At 45.7% G+C, this 25,316-nt stretch overlaps 1 protein-coding gene across 33 annotated transcripts in view; it reads left to right on the top strand.

Annotated features, from left to right (window-relative positions):
• Window positions 1-25,316, top strand: part of RBFOX1 (RNA binding fox-1 homolog 1) — a 1,882,478-nt gene that overhangs the window by 1,539,367 nt on the left and 317,795 nt on the right. For 2 of the 33 annotated variants that reach the window (XM_057487625.1, XM_036931722.2), the window contains exon 1: window positions 23,422-23,749. The exons of 28 other annotated variants lie outside the window; for them this stretch is intronic. In XM_057487625.1, the coding sequence (XP_057343608.1) occupies window positions 23,663-23,749 (87 nt within the window). In that variant the 5' untranslated portion in view covers window positions 23,422-23,662. Of the gene's footprint in view, window positions 1-23,421; window positions 23,750-25,316 lie in introns of those variants that run through there. 3 more of the 33 variants (XM_036931744.2, XM_057487621.1, XM_057487618.1) reach the window with 2 other exon arrangements.

Below are 25,316 nucleotides of genomic sequence, written 5' to 3'. Positions count from 1 at the left end.
GACACCTTCATTGGAAACATTTCATGTTACTATTATATTTGAAAATAAATGTATTTCAGGAGTCTTTGTCATTTAGACCACCAATCACATAGGAAAATAATTAAAACAAAACTATCTTAATTTGGAACCTCTATCATTCTGTTTTGTAAATGCACAAGCTCTGACCTGGGGCCTTGAGTCTTCACTGTAACATACTTTCCTGGAATGAAGTTTCATATGGAGCTTATTTCTCATCCAGTATCAAAGGAAAATTACTTCATCATTTGCTTTCTTTGATTCCACCCTCTTCCTAACCTCTCCCAGATTTGTCCCTAAGACAACTCACAAAAACAGAAAGCAAGTGGGATACCTCAGCATTCTGAGTCTACTCGGAATGACCAAATGAAAATGACATAACCCTTTTGCCACAAAGAGCTTATTTATTCAGGCCAACGAAGAGGCAACTTCAGTGTTTAAATTAGTTGACTATTTCTGCTTCATTTATTTGTATTAACTGGTAACTCTAGTCTAGGTAGTTATTTCCCTGCAGTTATGATTTTTTTTTTCTTTCTTTCTTCCCTTTTAGCATCAGAGATGGTACTCCAGTCGGAACTGCCCAGTGGGATAATGTTGAATTGTGTTTTTGGTGTCTACGTAGCAAATGTAAAGAGTCATTTCATTGTGTATATGCATGCATGTATATGCACACGTCTGTGTACCTCTAACACGTAGCATGCAGCTTGTGGTTGCAGACCCCTCTTAGATGGAAGGGGGCAGGCAACATCAGAGCAGCTGGTTCCAATCTTGCTGCTGTCCCAGGAAAGCCACTGCCTCCATTCTTGACACACTGTAGTGGTTTCACTCTCAGTCTTCTTTGATGGTGATCTTCTCCCAGGTGATCTTCCAACTCACATATCCCCGGTACAGGATTTTACCAGAGTTTCAAAGTGGGTCCCCATTTGAAATATTTACACATTCTTGCATTGAAGGAAAATTCTGAATACAAATTCTAAATGTGGGGGTTTGCTGCAAGCTAGGTCAAAAGAGAAGGTGTTTCATTTTCCACAGAGAAACAGAAAACAACCACACAAACACACGCACACGCATGCACGCATACACATACACACTCATGTACACACACATAACACTATACTAGAGATGCCTTCACATCCTCAGTCACAGAGAGCTCACCAGAAAACATCCATCACATGGTAAGGTAGGGCGAGGCTGTGGACAGAGCACACGAGGTTTGTTTTCTGATGCACACTTCCTGTCAGGTGCACCCCCAGAGCTATGATTCACACCAAGTTCTAACTCCCTGCAAGAGGGGACACATAAACTTAGTTTTCTCTCTTCCTAAACCACCGTCAGCGTCTCCCTGTCTTGTTCTAAGAGGGCTCCTCATCTGTTAAAGCCTCTTCCCTCAGAACCTTTTTATCAGCCGACATTTAAAAACAAGTCAAATGGTTAAAATGCACTTTGGAAGGGAGTGGGGGAGGGACCCCAAAAGTGAGCCCTGCCCCCGTCAATATCTGAAGACTGGTAATTTTTCCCCACTTAATGATGATCCATGCGGTTTGTTTTAAATAGTGAAGTGGTTTGTACAAAGGGTAATTCCTGGTAAATGAAGCCATTGCTCACGGTGGACATCTTCAGATCGAAAGCAATTGAACTGAAACCTGCATTTCAACCCTTTCTGTCTTTAATTAGAAAGTGGCGTTCAGTGCTGAGTCGCTGGGAAGATGGGCTCCCCCACTGAGGCTATAGGAGGGAGACATGCCCCCTATGGACCAGCCACAGACCTAAATTTAGGAAATGTTAGGTAGGCCACAACGATTCTGGCTACAGAGAAGAGTTCAATTCTCATCCAGTCCCTTACCTTGAGCTGCTCAGTCTGATGATTTATAGGGGTCCAAATGGCTTTTTATCTTCTCTCTTCTTGGCTCAATCGCATGTTGATTTGTTAGATTGTGCTGTGATTGGGAGTAGTCAATAGTGTCAATAACGCAGGCAGGAATGAGGATAGATTATCTTCATGTCTGAATTGTTTAAGGAATCCAAGTGGCCGGAATGAGCACGTTTCCAGGCCTCGATGACTGAGAGAACATGGGTCCCTCTGTCTTTTTCTAGACAGATTCTAGGTCACACATTGGTTAGTTAACACATCTTCCTGGTTTCTCTGATTTTTTTCCAGTTGAGGAAGAAAAGCATGGCTTCCTGGCCTCTTATCAGTCAGATAAGGCCTGTTTAAGGTAGGCTGGGGTTCACCCCGTGCTTCTGCTACTTGAGGACCCTGTGGGGGAGTCGGTGCTGACCGCAGGGTTATTTGGGCTGCCTCTGCCTTACCATGACTTAATCCGACACTCACTTGGGAAAATGCTAAGCCTCTGTTAGTCCACAGCCCGGAGTCCTGCGCCGTTCGGCAGCTCCGGCTGCCATTTCGTGGCGGTTTCTGTGTCAGAACATACAACTGGCCGCTTCTGCCTTTGCCTGAGCAGAGAAAGCCCATATTATGAGTGCTCACGCACCATCTGTTTTCCCTACAGCTGGCCCTTGAGTAATTGTCCAGTAGCTGATGGACTGAGGGTAGACAGTCTTTTTTAGGGTTTTCTGATTCATTTAACCAGGCTCTCTGCCCCAAGAGGGAACATAATGCTTGTTTATTCATATTGGCCGGGTAAAAACAGGGTAGTTTGTCAGGCAAATAATAGTCTTCTGCAAGGGAAAGAAATTGCAGGATGGTAAACAGAATCAGGTTGGTGTGTCGGTGCCTAAGGGGCTGGTGACGTTCAGGAGATGTCATTCTGTGAATGAGGGCGGGCTGACAAAAGCGAGGGCGTAACTGCCCCATCTGCAGAGACCTTTTTAATGGACCAGGAGAGGTGTCCCAGAGTGCTGTTTAATTCAATTAAGGAACGCCAAGGAAGTCCCATTCATCAATAAAGTTTCGTGTTTCCGGGACTGCCTGAGAGAGCTTTGCTGGGCTGCACATTGGCCTGTGGCTGTCTGCGTGACGTGTGGCTCGCCCCATTGAGAGGTCCTGTGTCCAATAGGGTCAGCTCTCAGGCACAATAGCCCAGGAGGGCCCTGGCCCTGGCCCTTCAACCATGCTGACTGCAAAAGAGCTGGAGAAATGAGCAGCATCCCTGCAGGAGAAGAAAGGGTTGGAGAAGGGGCTTTCTGAAGGATCCCCAATTCATTCCCTGCGCGGGCCTGGCATAGGATGAGAAAAGAGCTTACGTGGTTGGAACGTTCTGGCTCCTGAAAAAGTTTGAGGAAAGGGGTTTTGCTGCTATTTCTGACCTTCCTGGCATAGTGTGGCCCTGCTTGATTGGGCCCTCACTGCAAAAAAACCAGAAGATGAGCACTTTGCATTGCGTAGGCTCCTCCTTCTGATCTCTCTCCTCTTAACTCGCATTTCTTAGGTCTGTTAAGCACCAGGGCACAGAGTACCTCTGCTATGCTCTTCCTCACCTGCTAGACTAGAAGCAGTGTGATAGTAGAGACTTCTCCATTCTGTTACTCCACCCACAACACCTAGAATAAAGCCTAATGCATAGTAGTTGTTCATTAAAAAAGAAAAAAAAAAGAGGAGTGAGCACATTTGAACTTTCTAGAATCTTATAAGCAAGGGGAGGCAGTGATCGCCACTGCTTCTGATGGAGATGTATTACACATTCAATCATCTATTCAATTCTTTCATTCAGCCATGCAAAGAATTGTTCCCAGCATTGAGAGTATCACAGCAAATCTGATAGGAAGGGCCCCTGCCACCGTGGAGATGTCATTCCAGTAGAAGAAGAGAAGATGCAAAAGTGAGAAAAGGAGGCATTTTCTGGCTGTGGAGAGTGCTCTGCCGGAAACACACAGGATGAGGGGTCAAGGACAAGTGGGCTGTGTTGGTTGTCAGCTGTATCTGGTGGGTGGGTCAGCCTGTCTCTCACAAAGGAGGCCCTGATTCTCCTGACCGAAGGCTAAGGGAGCATCAGGCAAGTGAAGTGCTGAGAAGGGTGTTCCGGGAATGGGGAAGGCAAGTGTGTGAGGTCGTCTGCAGAAGAGGGCGCATGAGGCCAAGAGGCACAGGGAGGCAGTACGTGGCCAAAGCGGGTCACATGCTGGTGGTACGGCCTCTGTGACTAGGGCGCAGGCTTTCTGTCATCCTCCAGAGCCATACTGAAATGAGGGGAGTGGAAAGGATGGAAGTGAGTTTCCCTTGAACAGATTAGAGAAAACCACTCCTCTGAGTTGTGGAGAAACCCCTGGGACATTTGGAACCAAGTTTGGGGTTTGGAGGTGGAGAGAGGGTTTTGCTGGAAACCGTAAGAAAAGCATTAAATGCAGAGCTCCAAGAGTCCTGTGGGCCTCTTCTGTCGAAATCTTGTCAAGGTGCTTTGCAGTGGGCTGATGACCTGGAAGACAAGGAATGTGGTCCATTGTGTCTCAAACTTCAGGCATTTCAGCATCCCCTTCCTAATTTTTACCAGTTCGCTCATCAGTGTGGTTGATACCTATTTAATATCTCTAAAATGAACATATTTTGGACTGAAAAGTAGACTTGCCCAAACCAAAAATAGATTGATTGATTGATAGATGCCACAGAATTACACCTGTGATGTTATTTTTTCCAGTATGCATTGGGATACTTGATCATTGCCATGTTCATTCATTAATTCCATGTTTATTGAAGTCCCACTGGGTGCCAGCTACTCTTCTAGACTTTCTCAATAAGCAAAGGCCTCTGTCCTCATGGAGGACACATTAAATCGTTCATCTGTGTGCCGTCTTGGGAACCATCAACGTAGAACCACAGTTTGGGGAACATCGGTTGATCCATTGGATTTCCTAGGAATCTCCTGTCAACTCTGGCCAGGAATTGCTCATTCCTGCTCAACCCAGTTTGCAAAGGAGGAAACTCTAGTTATCTGCCTTATGTCACCACCCCTCCTCTAGCAGGGTAGGCATTAGGGAACGCAAGAAATAGAAATAGCCACATATTCAGTGACCGCAGCACAGTGTGCAGGGACTTTGAGATGCTGGCCCCAGGGAAGGGTTGTGGTCGTCCAGAATACCCTACAGGCTCTAGGTGAGGAGCAGGCTCAGCCTATTTTCATCTTGTTCTTTATGTTGTGTTTAAACACACAGAGAATCAAAATTAGGAAGTGGAGCCAGAGCGAAAAGCATTCAGAAGGTTAGTGTGTGTTGCCAGGGATGTAATGACATTTTTTTTCCCCGTTTGCAGCTATGGAACAAAGTACAGGCAGCTGTAGGATTTAAGTGCCTTAGATTTCCCAGTACTGGTGACTAAATGTACAAAAGGTTTAGTGTTCATGAGCCTTGTTTTTTTTGGCGTTTGATGTGTGCCCAGGATTCACCTCAAGGATTAGGCCCCCTTACCAAAAACAACAGCAAATATCCTGCTCTTCCAATCCGTACTTCTGTCCTCTGTGGCGCTGCCTGAATCCGGGTATGGGGCGAGCTCTGCTCTCACGCGGGGGTGAGTCTTTCATTAACAGTGAGCAATACCAGCATCTAAATACAGAATGAACAGCGAGGTCACGCTTTGCCGTATCCGACTGTCCATCTCAGTTGTCTTACAAAATTCAGATGAGAAACCTGTGTCAGTTTAGAACCAGTTGATGTCTGCTCTTCCCCGTAGTAGAGCTTAAAAAAAAATTGGTATTGCTGGACTGTATATAGGACAGAAGTCATGAGCAGAGGGCTTAATCCCAACTCTGTTATTCAGTGAATTCATTCAACTGGATTGAGCAAGTTGCTTTACTTGATTTGGAGCTCCAGCTCCTTCTTCAGAAAAATAGGGGTAAGGATAGCCATTTCCTACTGTTCTGTGTAAGATTAAGCACAGTACAGATTTTAAAAGTTAGCATAGTGCCTGGGACACAGTGAACAGCCAATAGATGTGTATTAAAGAAAGAGTGAATGAATGAGTGAGTGTGTTAAAAGTAACATCTGTTTGTTGATGGTGAACATAGATTGTTATTCTCCATTTTTCCCAAATCAATGCAATAAATGTGCCCATGGCCTCCAAGGGCCCTGACACAGGGAGTTTGGGGGCCTCCCTGGGGTTCCTCGGTCCCTCTTGCCTGTTCTAGGTCACCTCTCCACCCTCTCCTGTCAGCTGTCAGTCCTGCTGGTGGTGGTGGATTGCAGTGTGGCTGCACAGCTCAATTAATGCTCTGTGACAGGAGGAGGGAAAATAAAAATTGTCTCGCTTTTGTCAGTAGCAAAGTTATTTAGTTTCAAAAGCTGACAGAATCACACGGCAGGAACTTCATTTATTTCCATTCAGGATGTCATTACTCGGCGATGCAGGGGACTTGAGCACACGCTGAAGTTTATTCCAGAAGGCTTTAATATGGCGGGTGCCTGCTAACACGCAGGTCATCGCCCGGGACAGTCCAGGGGAGTCCTTCTGGGGTGTGGTGGTGCCTGCGTGCTTGGCATTGAGCCTGGGTGAATGCCCCGGGTTTCCTGGTGGATCGTGCAGCTGACTCAGGCATCTTCAGACCCTGCATCTGTCCTGTCCTATGAGAGAGAATGTGCATTCCTTGTTCAGATCATGTTGCTTGGACTCTGTTGTTCCTTCTTAAACTCTCTGACGGGTTCTCGCATCCAAATAATCTGTATAAAGCTCTGCATTTTCCTTTTTTCTCTGGCTTCCTTCCGTTTTTTTTTTCTTTTACCCCCCTGATCATTTGCCATGAGTAGTTAAACTAGGAAGGGTTCGTTGAATGGTTTCTTCACGGTGCAACGGCAGAGCCTTCCACTGGGGGTCGGTCTCCATTTAGAACAGGTGACAGGATTCTTGAGAACTCTTTCTCTTTTTCGTTTCTTCTTGGTTCCATTCAAAAAGGGAGACTCCTCTGTAAAGTAGGAGATGCTGCTTACAAGACCGGTTCGGGAGGCAGAGAATCCAGCCATCCTCAACAATGATGCTGATAATAATAAAATAATTAAAATAATGAAATAATCAATAACTTTTATGGACTGCTATGTGACAAGCGCAGTACTAAGGACTTTTACATGGATTCCTTCATTTACTCCCCTGCAAAAGGCCTCCGGGGAGTTGATAGGAATCGACTCATGTTTTAGATGCAGAGCTGAGGGTGGAAGATCCGGTAGGTAAAACCAGCCTGCCTCACTCCAGAAGGGACCCTTAGCCGTGGTGCTCTGCACCGTCCCATTGCCCCCCCACCCCTCCTGGACGGGCCACTGGTTCCGTGTGATTGACCCGTGCCTCTGCTAGGCCGGCGCTCTGAAAAAAAAAAAAAAACGGCCCCACTTAACTGAATCTTCATTCCTCCTCTAAAGACAAAACTTGCAAAACAGGGAAAGAGTCTGAAGATCTTTCAACTTTGAAGCACTTTGTGATCTTATTTGTAAGTCATTATGATCGTGGGTGAATAAATGACAACCCAGAGAGAGTCTTTCAGGCTTGGGGAAGGTGAGCGAAGGGAAAGATCCAGGCTGCCCGGACTCCCCCTCTCCGAGGCTGATGGAGTGCTTTTCTCCGCAGCCAGGCTCCAATCCCCAAATCCCTGTTGTGCTGAGGAGCTCTCCGGCTCACCCAGGAAATGCAGTCACTGCCCGGCACCGTATTAATGATTTATACACCCCTCACCACTGCTTTTGTTCACGTGCAGGGCCTGGGTGTGTTAATAAAGGAATTTCTGGGAGCAGAGGCCCGGCTTGCCGTGCTGTTGTGCTCGGTGCAGTATGCAGGCTGCTCCATGAATCAGAAGAATTTAGAGCTTTACGCTCACCTGAGCGTCTGAGATCGTGTGTGTGTTGGTGTGCACGTGTGTATGTGTGTGTGCTGGGTGTTGAATCAGATTCACCTAGGGACATTTTCATTGCCTTTTGACAAAGAATGACTGAAGGAGGGGGTGCAGTCTCTTTTAGTTGTTTCCGGGTTGATTGGTTTGTTACCCAGTGGCATCGCCGCCCTATTTTGTTTCCCATTTGGTGTTTATGCTTTATGGTGGTTTCGGTGAGAATGGGCTGACTCCATTTTATTAGCATAAAGAGCTGCAGATCACATTGGAATCCCCCTTCCCTCCATATCATGAAAAACAGCAGAGGAGGGAGATGGCAAGGATACTGCAGGCAGCATTACGTCCACGGCAAGTCACTAGGAAATTCGTGTGCTCTTTAAACAATAGGGTTTTTGAGGCCTTTTTAAAACAATCTGTATTCACAGAAAAGAATTCTGCTTTGTTGGAAAATGAGGGAGCAGTTGTTTTTTCTGAACTGACAATTCTGGATCTAGGAAACTTTCTCCTGGGTAGCAAGCCATAGAAAGCTTATTTTTAAACTTACCTTTTTTTTTTTCCTATTAGAAGGATAAAATGATATAATCAAATGCCATATATGTGGAAACTTCCGTTCCTCTTTCAAGATATCTGCAGAGGAAAGCCCTGTTTTGGTTTTTGTTTCTCGCTTTGGGGGGCACTTATGTTCTCTTAATGATGCCGTGTGTATCATTTTGTGTGGGGGTGTATTTCTTCCCCTACAGAACTGAGAATTGCAAAACTAACAAATCTGAGTAGGAACTTGAGGGGAAAAACAGAATATTTAGAAAATTAGAATGATACTTCCTTCTTTCCAATGGGATTATTTTTGTATAAGGGGAAATCTTGCTTTTAGATCATGTGCTTGACTTAAAAAATGTAAGGCTTTTAGGACATAAATGTGTCAACTCAGTAGAATTCCTAAATAATGCATGTAGGACTGAATACTAAATGAATAAAACTGAGATGACTCCCCCCTCAACCCCCCTCCACCTAAACCAGGACTTATATTTATTTCATAAATGTGGAAGTTTGGCTACCTGGCTCTTATTAACATTTATGCTTATGAGAAAATTAAAAGCATTTTCTGACACTGTCCAGGGTCTTAGTGGTAAGGAAAGTGAACAAAATTTCAGTTGAAAAGACTAGCTTCTACAATGTTATCTTCCTGAAAAGTGGAGGGCAGCATGTTCATATTTACATAAAGTAAGTAAAGAAGGTTACAGAAATTTTTCATGGCAGGAAATATGGTAACAGCATTTCAGATGAAGAAAGCAGGTGTCCAGCAAATGCAGTTTACATTTATATTGTACTGATTTTTTGTGTGTGTGTTTGCATTTGTCCTCTATTATATGAATCCATGAGTGTCTTATTGTCTTTAATTATGTCTACGAGGCACAAGACAGCAGTCAACATCTGCTCTATTGTTTACTTAGTTTACATATAGCTTTGATGGGTTATTAAACAATCTATTTTTCAAGCCGAAAACAGAGAAACCAGCCGAACCCATATTATGGCATTTTGTAAAGACCCATTACGCAATTAGCACTTGGGATTTGTGCAAAGCTGGTGATTCACCCAAATAAACATCCCTTTATTCTGATAGCTCTTTCTTGGCTTTGTGAAAACTATCAATTTCCCAAAAAATAAAATCACATTTCCTCCTTAATCGTGTAGGATGCCAAGAAGATGACGTGTTCATGGGAGACATGGATCCTTGACTTTGTGGATCAGAAAAAGATTTACATCAGAAAAAGAGCAGCTCTCCAAAATAAGCATGTCTTTAATTCAAGCCAGCAATTACTCTATTACATAAGACACCCATCGGCTTACTCCTAAGACAGACTTCTGAGAGTTTATCTGATATGGTCAGAGAAGAGAAATGTTATGTTTTTAACCATTTTGTAGAATGTTCCTCAGACTTCGTGACCTATTCATGAAAGACTTACCAAGTTGTCTACAGCAAAGTGTGTGACGTCCATAATGATTAAATCAGACCTCATCCCTTCCCTTAAGTAATTGGTTAATAATTAATTCACCTGCTCATTCATACAATGGATATTTATTTAGCCCAGGCTCCGCCTCAGACATTGGGCTCGTCACTGACCATGCATAGGCGAGGAAACGAACTTCAGTTTCCTCCATGGAGCTTATAGGTTTGTGGAGACGACAGGTCATCAACAAGTGATCACCATATAATCCGAATTGCAAGTGGCGATAAGTGCTCTGTAAGAAAGGAAGAGGGGTCCTCGGAGAACAGTAAGGATTGGGTTCCGGGGTGCAGGAAGCACTGTCTGAGGAAGTGACATGGAAGCAGAGATGAAGTAGGGGGAGAGCCAGCATGTGTCCTGACATACCCCGGCGGCCCCACCTCCCTGTTCTCGGAGAGCTGCAGGAAAGCCAGGGGCCTGGGGTCCAGAGGGAGAGGGGAGAAGAGGCAGAGAGGGGCTAGGAACCACAAGGGTTAGAAGGCATGGGCATGGGGGGCGGATTTTATTTCAGGGGGATAAGAAGGGGGAAAACACACGAAGGGGCCCTCAGCAGAGGACAGATATGATGGAACGTAGCTTTCAGAAAGACCAGTTTGGCTGTTCCGGGGAGAACAGATCAGAGGGGGATAAGGTTGAAGGCACGGCTCAGGGAGGAGGCGACGGCCATAATTGAGGCGCAAGTGGACAGTCGCCTGGTCTGGGACTTGACAGAGGAGGCGGACGGAGGGAAAGTTTTGAAAGACAAGCCTGTTGTCCTTGGCGCCACCCCGCCACCCCCCAGCCCTGGTGTTCAGCCAAAGGAAAACAAATGTAGTGTCCCGGCGGGGGACCTCTGAGGACGTCGGGGAGGATGGTGGTGACTCAGGAGGCACTGACCTGCGGTGGCGGGGTCTTCGCCAGGGAGATCCGCAGGCCAGTTGTGGCGTATGTCGGACCAAAGCTCCCTGGGCGTCACCTGGTCAGAGTGCAGAATCTCAGGGGGTGGTCTCGTGCCTTGTTGGGTAGCAGAGTCACCACACGGGATGTTACACCCCAGTTCAGCAGGCTGCTGGCTCTCTTCACAGCAGCAGACTGCTGACATGGTGGGCGAGGAGCCGGTTTGATGACCTGCGCCTTCCGGCGAGCAGCGCCTTCACGGGCCGCCTCCAGTGTATGGAGCCCGGGAGGGAAAAGCATCCTCACAGGCGGCAGGGGACACTGGCTTCGAATGTTGATCACATTACAGGTGTTACCCCTGACCAGCTCCATGGGCAGGTGTCTAGACCTCTCTGAAGCTTAGTTTCCTTCCACGTTTGTGAAACAGGCGGTAGCAGGAACCATGACACAGGGTCAGCATGAATAGGGCATGAGGCTGATCGTAAAGCATCCCAGAATGGTACCCTGCAAATGGAAAGAGCCCGGGTCAATACTCTCACTCTTGGAAGTGCGGGTGGTGCAAGTGACGGCATTAGCGATGCTCATGATTGTGGTGGTGGCCAAGGCAATGTCACGGGAGGCGATGCCACGGGAGGCGGTGCCATGGGAGGCAGTGATGGAGGTGCCACGGGTGGTGGTGACGACGATGCTTTTGTGTGTGGTGACGGTGACGTTGATGAGAACACAGTGTGGTAGACTAGCTTCCCCCAGGAGTGCCTGCGCTTAGATTTGGTTCGGATCTTCCACCGGCGGTCTTGTGTTCCCATTAGCACGTTACTCAACCTTTCTTTGTTTCGGTTTTCTCATCTGAAACATAGGGATGATGATATTCATCGTCAGTCATTATGACTACATGAGTTAATATTTTGTAAAAAATAAAATAAAATAAAATGCACAGCAGGGGTGTTAATCAACAATGGACCATGGAGAGTGTTTGTTAAATAACAGAGTACAGCATTTGGAAAAGGGGGTGCCACGTGGCTTCTGCTCTGCTTCTTTATTCTTGATTTTGCTTTTCATAGTGAGGCTTCCCCTTCCTCCACTGCCAGACCCACCCCCATGTCTCCTTGTGTTCTGAGCATAACAGGTGTGTGGAAGCCAGAGTTCTGGCACAGGACACCGTGAAAAAGACTCCCAGTAATTTTAAAAATAACAACAAGGGCTGCTTAGCGAGGTAGGCAGATGAAGCACACCACTAGCTAGAATGATAAATAGCACCTGCAAATGTTGGGTCCCAGTGGGAGTGTGGGAACATATGGGATAAGCCACACCGCAAGTTGGGCATCACTGTTGAGTTTTAAGCAGTTAAGGAAGGCCATGCCGGTGCCAAGTTTGTTTTTGTTTTTTTCTTTCTTTCTTTCTTTTTCTATCCCAATTTTAAATCCTTCAGTTCCCTTTTGTCCCTTTGTTCTATTCTGGTCCTAAAAGGAGCATTCATCATTAGGGCCGGCCACAGAGTTTCCAAGGAAGCGAGGTCCAGGTGGTGATCCTAAAGCAAACAGCCACCCCGGAATCTGTGAATGTCCACATTGAGCTCTTTTCCATCTTGGGGGAAGACGAAACAAACACAGTAAATATTTTATGGAATGCTGATGTGTTGAGCTCAGATCTGCGATAGGTGGGTGTGCGGAAAAGTGAGTTTACAAGCATGTGTAGTTTAAAAGTTTATATGCCTTTGTAAGCAGGGGCAAACAGCTGTCTCTGCCCAATGTTTGAAAAGAAGATATGGGCTGTGGTAGGTTGACTTCAGGTCAGTGTTTCTGGGTCTGGATCTGAACATCATCTGGAGATTAGGCCGTCCGTGTTGGTGGGGCCCTGCAGCAGTGGGGTGTCACTGGAAGGATATTTTGGGATTTTTATTCCCTACTCGTGCAGTTTTTCCTAGGACTCACTTAGACGGTTTCGGCACAGAGGCCAGGTTTATAATGTGGGCTCTGAGCATTGATGCTGGTCCTTAGATTACCAGGATTCCTTACTTAGCAAATACATCACCATCCTTGGTAATTGCAAGGCATTCAGAGGAGAGGAAACGGGTAGGGAATCAGGCAGCTTTGACCTCAGCCAGGCTCCCCCCACTCAACTCGCCACGAATGATATAAGCTCTCTGCATTACACTTCTTCATCTGTAGAATAGGGCTTTTATGAGTACCAATACTAGGGACTTGTTGAAATACCAAATCAGAGTTAGTCTTTAAAGTGCTTAGAATGGTGCTTGAAACTTACAAAGTTCTGTGAAAGTGTTTGTTTAAAAAAATAAGCCAAAGGTGTCTTTTTTTGACTACCTCCTATACATGTGTGTATGTGTATTTGCTATTCTTACCACTGCTATTGAATTAATCCAGAATCTATTAGTTGTAAGGGTCAGAAACTCAGCTCAAACTAGTTTAAGCAAATGTGGGGATTTATTGATTCACGAAGCAGGGATGTTTGAGGTCAACCAGCAGTAAATACTCACTTAAATGCCTGGCATTCGTGTAAATGGAGATGGTCATGTTAAGATATAACACCATGAACAAAGGTCATACGCATAAAAGTAGACTCAAGCCTGGGGAATATTTTAAGGGCATCGCTACATTATTTAGAACACTTCCCACAGCAACCCTGTTAGGAGACTATTACTACCTCCAGATTTAAAAGTGATCTAATTGAGATTCAGAGAGGTTAAGTAATTTGCCCAGAGCAGCAGAGCCAGGAACTGTCAGAGCCAGAATTCAAACCTAAGCTTAATATGGCCCCAGTATCTGAGTTTTTAGCCAAGATGATACATTACTAGTATACTAAAAAATAATTTTATTTTCTTATTAGTCCATTGGAGATCAGCAGAAATAAAATTTCAAAAAATGTGTCTTTCCTGGAGAGGCACCATAGCAGAGATACCTGGGGAGATAGCAGAGGCACCTGACTCCAGAGCCAGATTCCCCACTCCCAAGCTGTGTGATCTTGGGCAAGTTACTTAACCTCTCTGTGCTTCCGTTTCCCTATCAGTAATTCAGGGACAATAATAGGAACTTCTAAGACTGTTCTAAAGATTAAATGAGTTAATACATAAAGGGGTTAGAAGGTATCATATCTGGAACGTAGTAAATGGTATATATAATTTGTTGAGAAATATTTAAAAATAGATTGTAATGTAAGAATCAGAAGGCAAATGAGGTCGCTCAGGGCGGTTCCTCTTTCGATGTCCCCGGAGTGTCCCAGAAGGGCACTGCTAATCTGGGAAGTTGAAAAGCGCACCTGTCAGAGGCTCTCCGTTGCCACCTGCTGCCTGGCCATGACATCTTGGAGCAATCATTTGCAGTGGTCAGCTCCCCGGCTCGTCTTCTCAGATGCTCAGCTGCGCAGCTTGGCACGGCTTGGCCCTGGGTCCCTCCTGGCTCTGTCCACAAGACCAGACTGCATAGACCCTGAAAATCCAGGCGTGCATTTCCCACCCCCATTTCTCCCCCAGGGCTGGGTTTGGTGTGTGCTCTATTGTGCCTGACACCTGCTCATTGGTTTGATAGTGTCCATTTCCTGGCCGGAAGCTGGAGGTGAAACCTTCAGCACAGAGAAGTCAGATCCTGCCTTAGGATGACTGCTGGGTATTGGACAAGGGGGCTAAGGACTTCTTCAGGTCTGGCATGGTTTTACCATGTGGAATATCGTTCCTTCTCAAGTTGTTTGACCTTGGCTTCTTGAAAGTCTCACCCCTGCCAAGCTTAGCGAGACTCCTTTCAGTAGCAAATGTGCATCCTCAAAGTCACAGTGGCGTTAAGCATGTCAGCGTGATTCCACACGAGAATGGGAACCAGAACTGTTACGATGAGCCTGACTTAAGGGATTCTGATGCTGTCGGGCCTTCCCTTTAGAAAAAAATGCAGCTCTTACTGGCCACATACTTCAAAATCTGATTGAGACTACAGGATCCTCAGGAGCCCACGGATGAAGTTTGGGTGAACCCTCAACCACAAGCAATGATATGGAACATTTTCTGAGTTATGTGCCTTTTCTCGACTGAGAGCGGAATCCTCGGAGAGGTTCATGCATCACAAACAAGAGTTAACAACTACCATTTCTCCCCCAAAAGAGACATTAATATGAGAAAGAGCCGGGAGGTTAAGACGGCACTTGAGAATCAGGAAGAAAGGTGGCAGGGTGATCTCTCCTGCACGCCTCCTTCTGGGTGCCTCCCCTCCTTTCTTCTCCCCTATGGCCACTCCTGGCCGGTGTTCCCACATGACCAGCCCCTTGCCATGTGCCTCTTGTAGGTGTTTCCCCATTTCCTGAAGACTCAGTGGGGTGGGGAGGGGCAGGCCAGCTCTCACCCAGGCCTTGAAGTCTTGTCCAACTCTGTTGTCTTTAGTTTTATTCTCCTTTGCTTCCAGTGACTATTAGAATGGTTGATATTGAGTAGGGGGGATTGATTGAGTGGCTGAGGTTGGGTGGAGGGTAAAGGAGATAAGGCCACACTGCTTGAGTGTAGCCCAGGCCAGCATTTCTCAGACTATTTACATGGACATGCCAAAAAAGGGCTTCTCGTGGTAGTTAGCAACTAGGGCTCTGCGGCCCGGGGTCCCCGGCTCAGTCATTTGCCAGGCCACCTCACCTCTCAGCTGTCAGTTTTCTTGTCTGTAACATAATGAACCTCACAGTATCTACTTCATAGAAATGGAGGGAGGATAAATGAAACGACACAGTGTGGTGAAATTAGCACAGTGTCCGGCAAGAAGTGAGCATTGAATACATGGTAGCAAGTCAGATGATGCTGATGCTCATGAAGATGCTGATGGAGATGAGGAACTAGGAGGAAGAGAACAAGGAGAAGAAGGAAAGAACTTTGCACAGGGACTCACAGGCAGTTAATTCTCAATCACCAACTGCTATCTATTCAGATAGATAGCAAGATGGATGGTGGATGGGTAGATGGATGGATGGATGCATGCGTGGATGGATGCATGGATGCATGGATGGATGTATGGATGGCCAGTCAGTCATCCAATAAGTTTAGGAATATCTGGATCAAACAAGGTCAGGCAGGTTTCTGTTTTTCTTCCTTGTAGGACTTCTCAGGTGCTTTATATTCTAACAGACATCATGGACACCCAGGACGGGGAGAGAGCAGCTGAATTTGTCCTGCTTCTTTGCTCACAGGATGCTTTGAGAGATGCCAGTCCAGCGCTTAGTCACGAAGGACAAAAAGATGCACATAGAGCTCAGTTGGTTCAGCCAGTTCACAGGGAGTAGAGGGGACGCATGGGGTTTAAGCAAAAAGGCGCAATTCCGAGTCACAGAGGTTGTGCTATTTGCGGTTGTCTCCGTGCCCAGCTCCTGCAGGGACCTGCCGCGCAGAAGGCAGAAGACAGGGAGGGCACAGAGGAAAACATGGGGAGCGGCTGATCATTCATCCCCCATCTGGGAGTCCCCAGGGAGTGTTTGTTTGCCTCAGGCAAGGTCGGCAAATCCTCAAACCCAGCTGCCATTCATCCCCAGACAGGTCAGGGGTCGGTTCCTGAAGCATTGTCGATCTCAGCAGAGATGGCGCGAGGGTTGATATTCTTGGAATTGCTCGTTCAGCCAGTCAGTCTGGCTTTCAGAGGAGAATCAGGTCAAGAGGCGCTTAGTGAACCCAGAGGAGTGCTGTGCTGCCTCGACCGCCGGGGCTTTGCGTCCTCATGACGATCAGCCTACTGGCCTACGAGACCTCCCAGAATTTTCTCTGTGCATCTTTAAACCACATTGGGAGGTGCTAGGCTGACCCAGTGTTCCGGATCCTTTGGATTACTCTGGATTCAAAGGCACTGTCTTCATCACCCCATAAACCCTCAGTTGAATTTGATATTCTCATATTTTGGCTTCACAAACTGTATCTCCAATGTACACACGCATCCTTGTTACCCACCGCATCTTAATTCATGCTTTGGAACATGGAATGAAAGAGGAATGCTCTGACGTAAGAAGGCACATAACGGTTCACATTTGTAAGCACTGGTTATATTCAACCAGTTCCCAGTTAGAGGGAGGAAAGAGTTTTGATAACTCCTGGCTTGGAGAAGGTCTGATTTTCCCTGGTTCGATCCTCCATATTGGCTGCCAGTAACGCTGTGTCATAGGACTACTGTCAACAGCTCCGGTTGACTGCACATCTGCTGTGCTCCAGTCACTTTGCTACATATGTCTGTGAATTATTCTTACTTAAATCTCTAGACCGCCTATGAGGTATGGTTACTAATCAGTCTTACTTTACAAATCTGAGGCCCAGAGGTGGTAAGTCATTTGCACAAAAACAACCAGCTCGCCATCAGTAGGACCTGAGCTTTTAATATGGGTAGTGTGGCTCAATGTGAGCACTTAATTACCGTGCTCTTTTGCAAGGGGGGTGCCAGGGGTGGCAAGGGCGAAGCGTGGGGCAGGGAGGGAAGGGTAATGCCACTGGGGATCTAATGCTTATTAGGCGCCTGCCATTCTTGTAGGAACTTATCCACTTGTTTACCTGGAGTAACTGAACTCAGCCCACCAGAGAGGCTGGGGATGTGGCCCTTGGGATGTGACTTTACTGGCTGGACTGGTCTTCCACTGAGGGTACAGATGAGGCAGCTATAGCTTGGGGAGCAGCTGGGTGATGACTCAGTCCATCCTGCCCACGGTCTGTGGACACTTTTCCTGTGGAAGATCTTGGCCTCCCTGGGAATCAACCCCATGCTTCCAGCCTCCCCTCTGGCGGAAGCTTATCTGTCTTCCGTGTCAGGGCCACGAGCATCATGTGGCATCTCAGAGAGTTTTCTCTGAGTCCTTTTAGGTAAAGTTCTTCCATGCTGTTCTCTCCTGCCCTGGATGGGCCTGGAATGTGTGTCTGGTGGTGAGTGGAGTTTATCAATATCGGTCCAAGTTGCTGCCCTAGAGAGATCATTCTTGATGATCTAGCAGGCACTAGGGGCATGGAGAAGGGGACCCGGGCTCTCGGTAACTGACAAAGCTCACAGTTTGCTGTTTAACCTCAGATAACTCACTTAACCTCTTGAAACCTCTGTCTCTCCCCTTGGACACTGTGGGGGATTCCTGAGTGGTTGCTGGGCACCTGCTGTAGGCCTAGTCCTATGAGGAAGGCCGGATGCCAGAATGTCGGAGGAGGAGCCAAGGACAGGATGTGGGAGCATAGCTGTGTGACTACCAGCCAGTCTTTACCATCCAGGGACACATCACTGGTGGGCTGTGGGGGGCTCAGATGAGTAAGTCATGAGTGCTGCGGAGGGTGGGAGGGCCCCTGGGGGACCCAGTGTGTGGCTGCTTGTTGAAGGATGAGATGATTCATGCAAACAGTCCTGTGACGGGAACGGAAAGAATGGAGGGCGTCACATAGACATCAGCATGGGGCATGGGGGCATGGGGGGCACTGGGGAAGCAGGCTTGAGAATGGGGATGATGAAGAAGCGATATTAGATGGGTACATTAAAGACCTGCTGAAGAAAAAAAATAAAAATAAGCTAGCACTTTTGAACACTTTCCATATGCCACGCACACCGCTGTACAGCCTGTCGTTTCATGGCAGCAGCGCGGCTGTGAGAAGGCGCAGGTCTCTTCTCATCCCCAAGGAGACCGGGGCTCAGGGCTGCATGTCTCATCCTACATCACATTGTAAAGGGTACAGAACCGGATCCAGACCCTGCCTGCCTCTCCAACTTTGAAATTCATGCTCTTTCTACTGTGCCGAGACGGCCCCTAAGCCTTGGAGATGCAGGTAGCTCTCGATTCTGGAGACCCCTTGAAGCTCCCTCTTTCTCTGCATCTTTCCGACACCTCCATTCTGTCACTCATTCTCTGCAGAAGCATTTTGAGAAACTTCATTTGCCCAGTCACTGTCTTAGTCATTTGTTGAACGAGAATGAATGGGTTGCTTCTTTCCTCGAGCTGATTTACCTTCTAGAAGGAATAATCACACTGAACAGAATTATTCAACAATGCTAAAGTGATTCCGGAACATAAGGGACGGTGCAGTTCATTCTGTCTGGGGTCCCGGAGAAGGCTTATCAGAAAATGAGACATTTGACTTAGGCCAGAAAGGTTGAATTAGAAGGGAGGCAGGAAGGAGGGAGGAGAGGGAGGTGGGGAAGGCTGTGCACAGAAGGCCAGTTTGTACAGAGACTCGGATTCATAAAAGCATTTGGCAAGGGCACCTTGCCAGGGTGGTTTGCAGAAGAGTAATTTGTAGCAGGAAGGACAGTGCGTATTGGAGGATGGATCTGGACACGTGAGGGCGAGGAACATTGCAAAGGGCCTTGAGTACTGTGGGAAAGTCTCTCTTCACCAGCTTGGCCTGGAAATGGGATTGAATGGGTCATTAAATAATCTGCATGCATCCATATTATGAGAAAACCATTGTCAATATCCCAAAGATAAGGAATACGATTCATAATGGTCAGAGAAACACTCTGTTGTATGCTTTTGATTTTGTTCCATTTTAACAATCGACAAGTGGCAGCTGACATTCGGCTTCTCCTCAGGAAGCAGGGAGAGATGGTAGACAGTCTCCTGGCGCCTGATTCTGCTGATCTGTGGAGGAGGCGGAGTCTTCCCAGACTTCAGGGATGGCTGGTACAAGGAAATGTGGCCTCCAAGTTTCTAGTCATCCAGTCTTTCAAGAGATTATAGATCTAAATTGTACATGAGATGTCTCCGTTTAAAAAATCTAGCTCTTCTTTACTCAGTGCGGAGAATCACCACCATCGTGATCGTCGTCCTTGTTGTCAACATCCATGGACTGGATTTGGTCCATGAGTCTGCATTTGACCCTCTTGATCAGCAGAATCCATTATGCAGGCATTGTTCTTGTCTCAGTGCTCCCCACTCCAAACCTCGAGCCAACACTTGGGTTTCTGTCCCCTTCCCTCTCCTTACATGGGTGTTTAAACTTGGGGTGGCTGCCACTTAGAAGGGCTGGTGGTGAGCAGAGCGCTCCTGACACTCGCTCTTCGGGTCTGGGGAAGGAGGTGCAGTAGCCGACATTGGGAGAGGCATCTCCGCTTTAATCTAGGACAGGAAGGGAGAAGCCGGTACCCGAGAAGGGAGTGTCGTCCTGGAAGGCGGAGAAAGATGAAAGAATTGTTTTTACGGGGTGGGGATGAGGCTGAACTCTCAAAGGCTGGCTAAGGAAGAAAAAAGGGTCTCCTGATGGAAATGCCTCACACAGGGAAGATCAACAGAACTAACACCAAGGAAGTGCCAGAGAAGGCAAGAAGCGCTTGAAAAGGGTCCAGAAAAGAAATATATGTATATATTTGCAGTTGTTATCAAGTCTGACTTCCAGAGCTTTGGATGAAATGTATGCTCTGATAAAATATATTTTATTGGGTAAAATATATGCTCTGAATTAGGTTAGGGGTCAGCAAGCCCATGAGCCAAATTAGGCCTTTTCCCTGTCTTTGTATAACCCTCAGGCTAAGAATGGTTTTTATGCTTTTAAATGGTTGGGCAAAAAAATCTAAAGAATATTTTGTGACAGGTGAAATCAGTATTTATTTACATTTTGTAAATGCTGTCATGCAACAGCAGCAGAGTTTGCAGTAGCTGCAACAGAGAGCATTAGGTCCACAGCACCTAAAATATTATCATGTACCCACTTAACAGAAAAATGTTTGCCATCCGCTGCCTGTGATGGCCGGAGTGGATAATGATGCATGGCTGTGCATTTGAATTCAGTACATTTATGAGGCCTCCCTATGTGTCCTGGCCACTGCCAGAACTATCTCCCCTGTTTGGTTTACTCTATTCTTTAATTCTATGTTTCTTTAAAGTTCCTGCAAAACACCATGAGCTTCATACCACACACTGGACATTGGGTAGGGGAGCCAACCGTGTACCACAAGCACCAGCCCCTGAGGAGCAAATATACAGAGAACTTGGTCCCTGCCTTTTAGTGGAGGAATCAGATCGAAGAAGGAAGCATTGCAGTGTGATAATACTGGGGGCTTCCCGTTTGGGAAAACAGAGCCTGTGTCTGGAAAAAGAGGCTGTGGTTAGTGATGGTTATCTATTTTTCTTTTTCATTATTTCATAGTTTTTGACGTGGGTTTGGAGCAAGGATGCATTCAATTCATACAGTTCCCAAAATACAACCACTCTGGTTGTATATGACAGTAACATAGAAGTATAGAATCAGAATCAGAGGAAATGTGAGCAACGGTGGTTAGAGCTGGAGGTGCTGAACGCAGGAGGACAAGAATGCAAATACATTCGTATTGCAATATCCATATATGCATAATATACATAAAAATATATTTGGATTGCGGGCAGTAAAGGCCAACAAAATGGGCAGAGTCGAACCTGTGTGGCTCTGAGCTTTTTAGCACTTTAAGTGAAAAGGGTCATAAAAAAATCAGCCGTCATTTTCAGAGGAAAAAAGGTATTCATTGCTCAGAAGCAGCAAAAACTTTTGTATAACAGAGGTCTTCAAAAGAAAAAAGAAAATATCCTCTGCAAAGGACATAGCTATATATCTCTGTGTCCCACTTATATGTATCTCTCTCATTTCTCTCTGGCTGAAATGATCAAGTTCTTTAATAAAAAAACAGTCCATGTAGAAATAAATAGAATGATCCTTCGGATTTCTACAACTCTGCCACGCCCGAAACACTCTCACAATTTTGCTTATTGGAACACTCTTGGTGAAGAGTAAGTGGATATTTTTACTTCTATTCTGTGTTCAGGAAATGAAGAGTCTAAATGTGTAAATTTCTAGCCTTTATAACTGATTTAAGTTTCCTGCCTCCTGGCCCAGTGGTTTTTCCACTTTTATAAAGTGTTTTTTATGTTTGTACTAAAGAGACACAATTCAGTCTGACCCAGGCCTTACCCAAGTAAGGAATACCTCTCCCCTCCCAGGAAGCTGTCTCCTGGAGGTGCCACTGTCCCAGCTGGTAACTTCTCAGAAGCTGCAGTGTTGAAAGCCATCGTCAAAAGCTAAAGTTAGAAACAGTATCAGGCTGTTAAGTAAGAGGGGTCAACTTGCAGCTGTTAGTGGAGCCTCTGAATTGTAACAATGTGGCCACTTTGATACATGAGAATCAATTACAGAGAGACCTTGTCAAGATGGCCAAAATTCAGCCTTAAATAATTGAATTCTCTGCCAAACGCTGTCCACTGTCGTTATCTAGAAATGTAATTATACAGCTAAATCAAGCAACTAAAATTAGTGTAGTGTAAAAACACCTTGGCTATCTAAACGTGGAGGAATTGACATTCGGATTTAGAAAAAGCCAATAGTTGAATATGTTTTGTGGTGTCTGAAACTCTCCCAGTTTCGACAAAATCTATATCCTGTGTCCTGTTTAGAGTTAGAGGTGGAATGTGGCAAGCAGGTGTTCAGTCTGAAGGTGATTTGCAATGATCCCTGGGCCTCAAGCATTAGTTGAGTGGATCCACTCAGTTTGCACCATTGCCCTCAAAACGGTGGAAATCTCAGTATAATTCTTTTATGAAGATGAAAAGAATGACAATTTGAATGTTATCTGTGCCTTCAATCTGAAGCTGAAGATGTCTTTCTTAACCATCAGGAGAACAGGAAACGCATGATAAGGATATCTAATAGCCTCTTATACACATCATGAGATGGTGTCAAGGAATTTATTTGTTCAACAACCCTAGGAGGCAGGGTCCATTATTATCTCAGTTTTCCAAATGAAAGTGAGGTTCAGAGACACTAAGCAACTTATTCAAAATCACACAGCTAGAATGCAGGACACCCAAATCAGTATAGTTCCACCCCAAATAATCCTGTAGGAAGTTATCTAGTACCATGGAACATATGCCAGACAATCACGTGGGTATTTTCAAACATCAGAAAGATTACAAATATTGGCTTGAATTTTCTTTGTGTCCATAGTTTTGGTGCATGTTAAATATGCCTTTCAACTCTGGGAATAGGGAACCATCCCTTATTAATATATTGCATATTAATATATGCTCATTGAAAGCTCAAAGGAAGTTATTTTTTTTTAAAGCATATGAAATTCTATTACAGAATGAAATACTGAAATGAATACAGTGTGGCCTGGTTAGGAATTGTGTCCATAGCCCAGCAGCGCCTTTAACAAGTGTATGACGAGTAGCAAACGGTTCAGCTACTATGAGCTTCACACCAATGCCCATTTGCTACCTGGAACTGTGAGAGTATTTACTTCACACGGTAGCCAGAATGAATTTTCCTAACCCATGTAAATAATTTAGCTCATCCTCTCTGCAGAGTACACGCTGCAAATATTAGCTGGTAGTGGTATTATATTATTTGCACAAATCGCCCCTTTAAAAGAACCAGAGAGAGAGAGAAGAGAGAGAGAGAGAGAGAGAGAGAGAGAGAGAGAGAGAGAGAGAAAAAGAATTTAAAAAAAAAACAAAACAGCCTGTCTTCCTAGTTTCTTTTTGATCGGTACCAAAGGCTGCCCACATTCACCTACGTGAGTTTTAAGTGACAACTGTTAATCGTATCCATTTACATTTTCATTTATATTCCAGTTGTTCTGTCTGAAACTCCCATACAGACTCGGTCCCTTGCCGTTTGCCCAAATGCATTCAGGAAGAGCCCACATCTCATAGCCTGCCTGCCTCCCTCTCTGTCTCTGCGTCTCTCTCTCTCTCTCTCTCTCTCTCTCTCTCTCTCTCTCTCTCTCTCTCTCACTCTGAGAACTAAATTAATGAAGAGTCTTTGGTTAGTCATGTTAGGCAAGCCATTCCCAAAATAGCTCCTTCCATTTTGGTTGTTTCAGCTGTGCAGCTGCTGTGTCTCTTCGGCGTCTGGGAAGAAAACTTTCACATTCAGAGTTGCTGATCTGGATTTTCTTTCTTTCCGCTCCCCGCCTTGATGAGCGCTTGGCCCCTGACAGAAGTGATTCGCCTCTCAGCTTTGTAGTTCGGAAGAAGTTGGGTCTATAGATTTTTTTTTTCCCCTCGCTCTCCATTGATGTGTTGAGCTTCCGAGGGAATACTCTCTCCACGTAAAGCATGTTGCCTTCTCCAGGAGTCCTCCTGCATCCCTATGGAGTGCCTATGATCGTTCCAGCAGCCCCCTACTTCCCCGGACTGATCCAGGTAATTCAAGGCCACTGCCAGCAAGCAACTTAACTCCAGAGTGCTCAGAGTAATAATTGGAATTTTTATGGTTGAGAAAGCAAACACTTTTAATACAGGAAAAAGCCCTCGTGTAGTCAGTGGGAAGACAGTAGGAAATCAAAAAGATGGATCACCCTAATCTGGCTATTGACATCTCTCATGGCTGAATAAATGGTGTAGTTGAGCTATATTTGCTTGTATTGATCTGGCTGCTGTTTAACATTCATGCCTTTGCTTCAGGACGTTGATCACGGGGCAAAGGATTTGCTCTCCTTCCCAGCTTTCGGAGGGACTCGGTCTCCCAGAGCAGATCATGAGGCAGAGTAACTTATCAAGAGGTGACTTGGTTAAGAGCTTTAACCCGGGAAATAGAAGGGGCAGTAATTCATACCTCTGCCTTCACGTGGCTTGTCTATGTTCATAGACCGCTCCCCCCAACCCAGGGTGAGTGGTGGCATCGAGGCAGAAAGGAACACTCTATTGATGGTTAATTTATGAAGTTCAAAGATTATTCTAGGAATCCCTTGCCAGCTGTTTACAGCTTAATGATGGCAAGACGTGGAGGATTGAAACGTGTGTCGGCTTTGCTTGTAAGTTACTCACTCTGTGCAGGGAGATCCATCTACCAACAAGATATTCTGAACCTTTCCCCTTTACCATAAGTTTGTCTCTTTAAGCAAGCATTGGCTTCTGGGTGCGTGTCTGAAGTCCCCTGTGAAAAGCTAACATCCACTGGTGACAGAGCCTAAGCAGGAAACCCAGATGGTGTTTTATTGTTGTTTGTTTTTTGTTTGTTTGAGAACAACCGTCCCTTTGGAATAAATTCTGTATCTCGTTCCTAAACAGGAAAGGAAAATTAAGTGTGCACTTTCCTCCTTATGCCTATACCAACTGTGGATTGAAAATTTTCAATACCCTAACTCACTAGTTAAAATTTCTGGGGAGGGTTCTAGTCAAACACCTTTTTTCTCCATTTCTGAATGTTGTGTGTGAACCGTCAGAATTTTGGTGATTTGAGACATCCAGGGGTGATTCTGAGTAACAGCAAAACATTCTGTCATCCCAGATTCAGGGCCATTGCTCAGTTTGGAGTCTCCTCTATTACATGTGAGAAATAGATGGACTGCCTGCAGAAGGGCCCTTAACAGCATGTAAATTGTTCCATCTTCCTGGCCTGAGCAGGCCAGTGTGGCATGGAGTCCGAAGAAGGACTCAATGGCAAACCGGAAGGCTTTTTGCTTCTATTGAAAACTTTGGGTGAAGGTCAGCCAGTGGAATTTTGTCAGACCCTCTGCCGCCCCGTCTGATAAATAATTACAAGCAAATCGCGCCCTTCACTCTATGCTGACTGATGCTGAAATTGCTTTTGAAAGTTCTCATAAGTTCCTGTTATAGATTAAGTGCCGGTGTAGGAAAAATAACGGCACCCACTGAAATGGGTGAATGTAATCAGGCTTAATGGACTTGAGAGCTTGTTGGGAATTAAATAACTATCGATTTGCTGGAATGTTGCTGTCATTACGAAATGCCACTCTGGACATATTAT

This window comes from Manis pentadactyla, chromosome 10, assembly GCF_030020395.1.
Source record: "Manis pentadactyla isolate mManPen7 chromosome 10, mManPen7.hap1, whole genome shotgun sequence".
NCBI classification, from domain to species: Eukaryota; Metazoa; Chordata; class Mammalia; order Pholidota; family Manidae; genus Manis; species Manis pentadactyla.
This window is presented reverse-complemented; position numbering and strand designations above follow the sequence as displayed.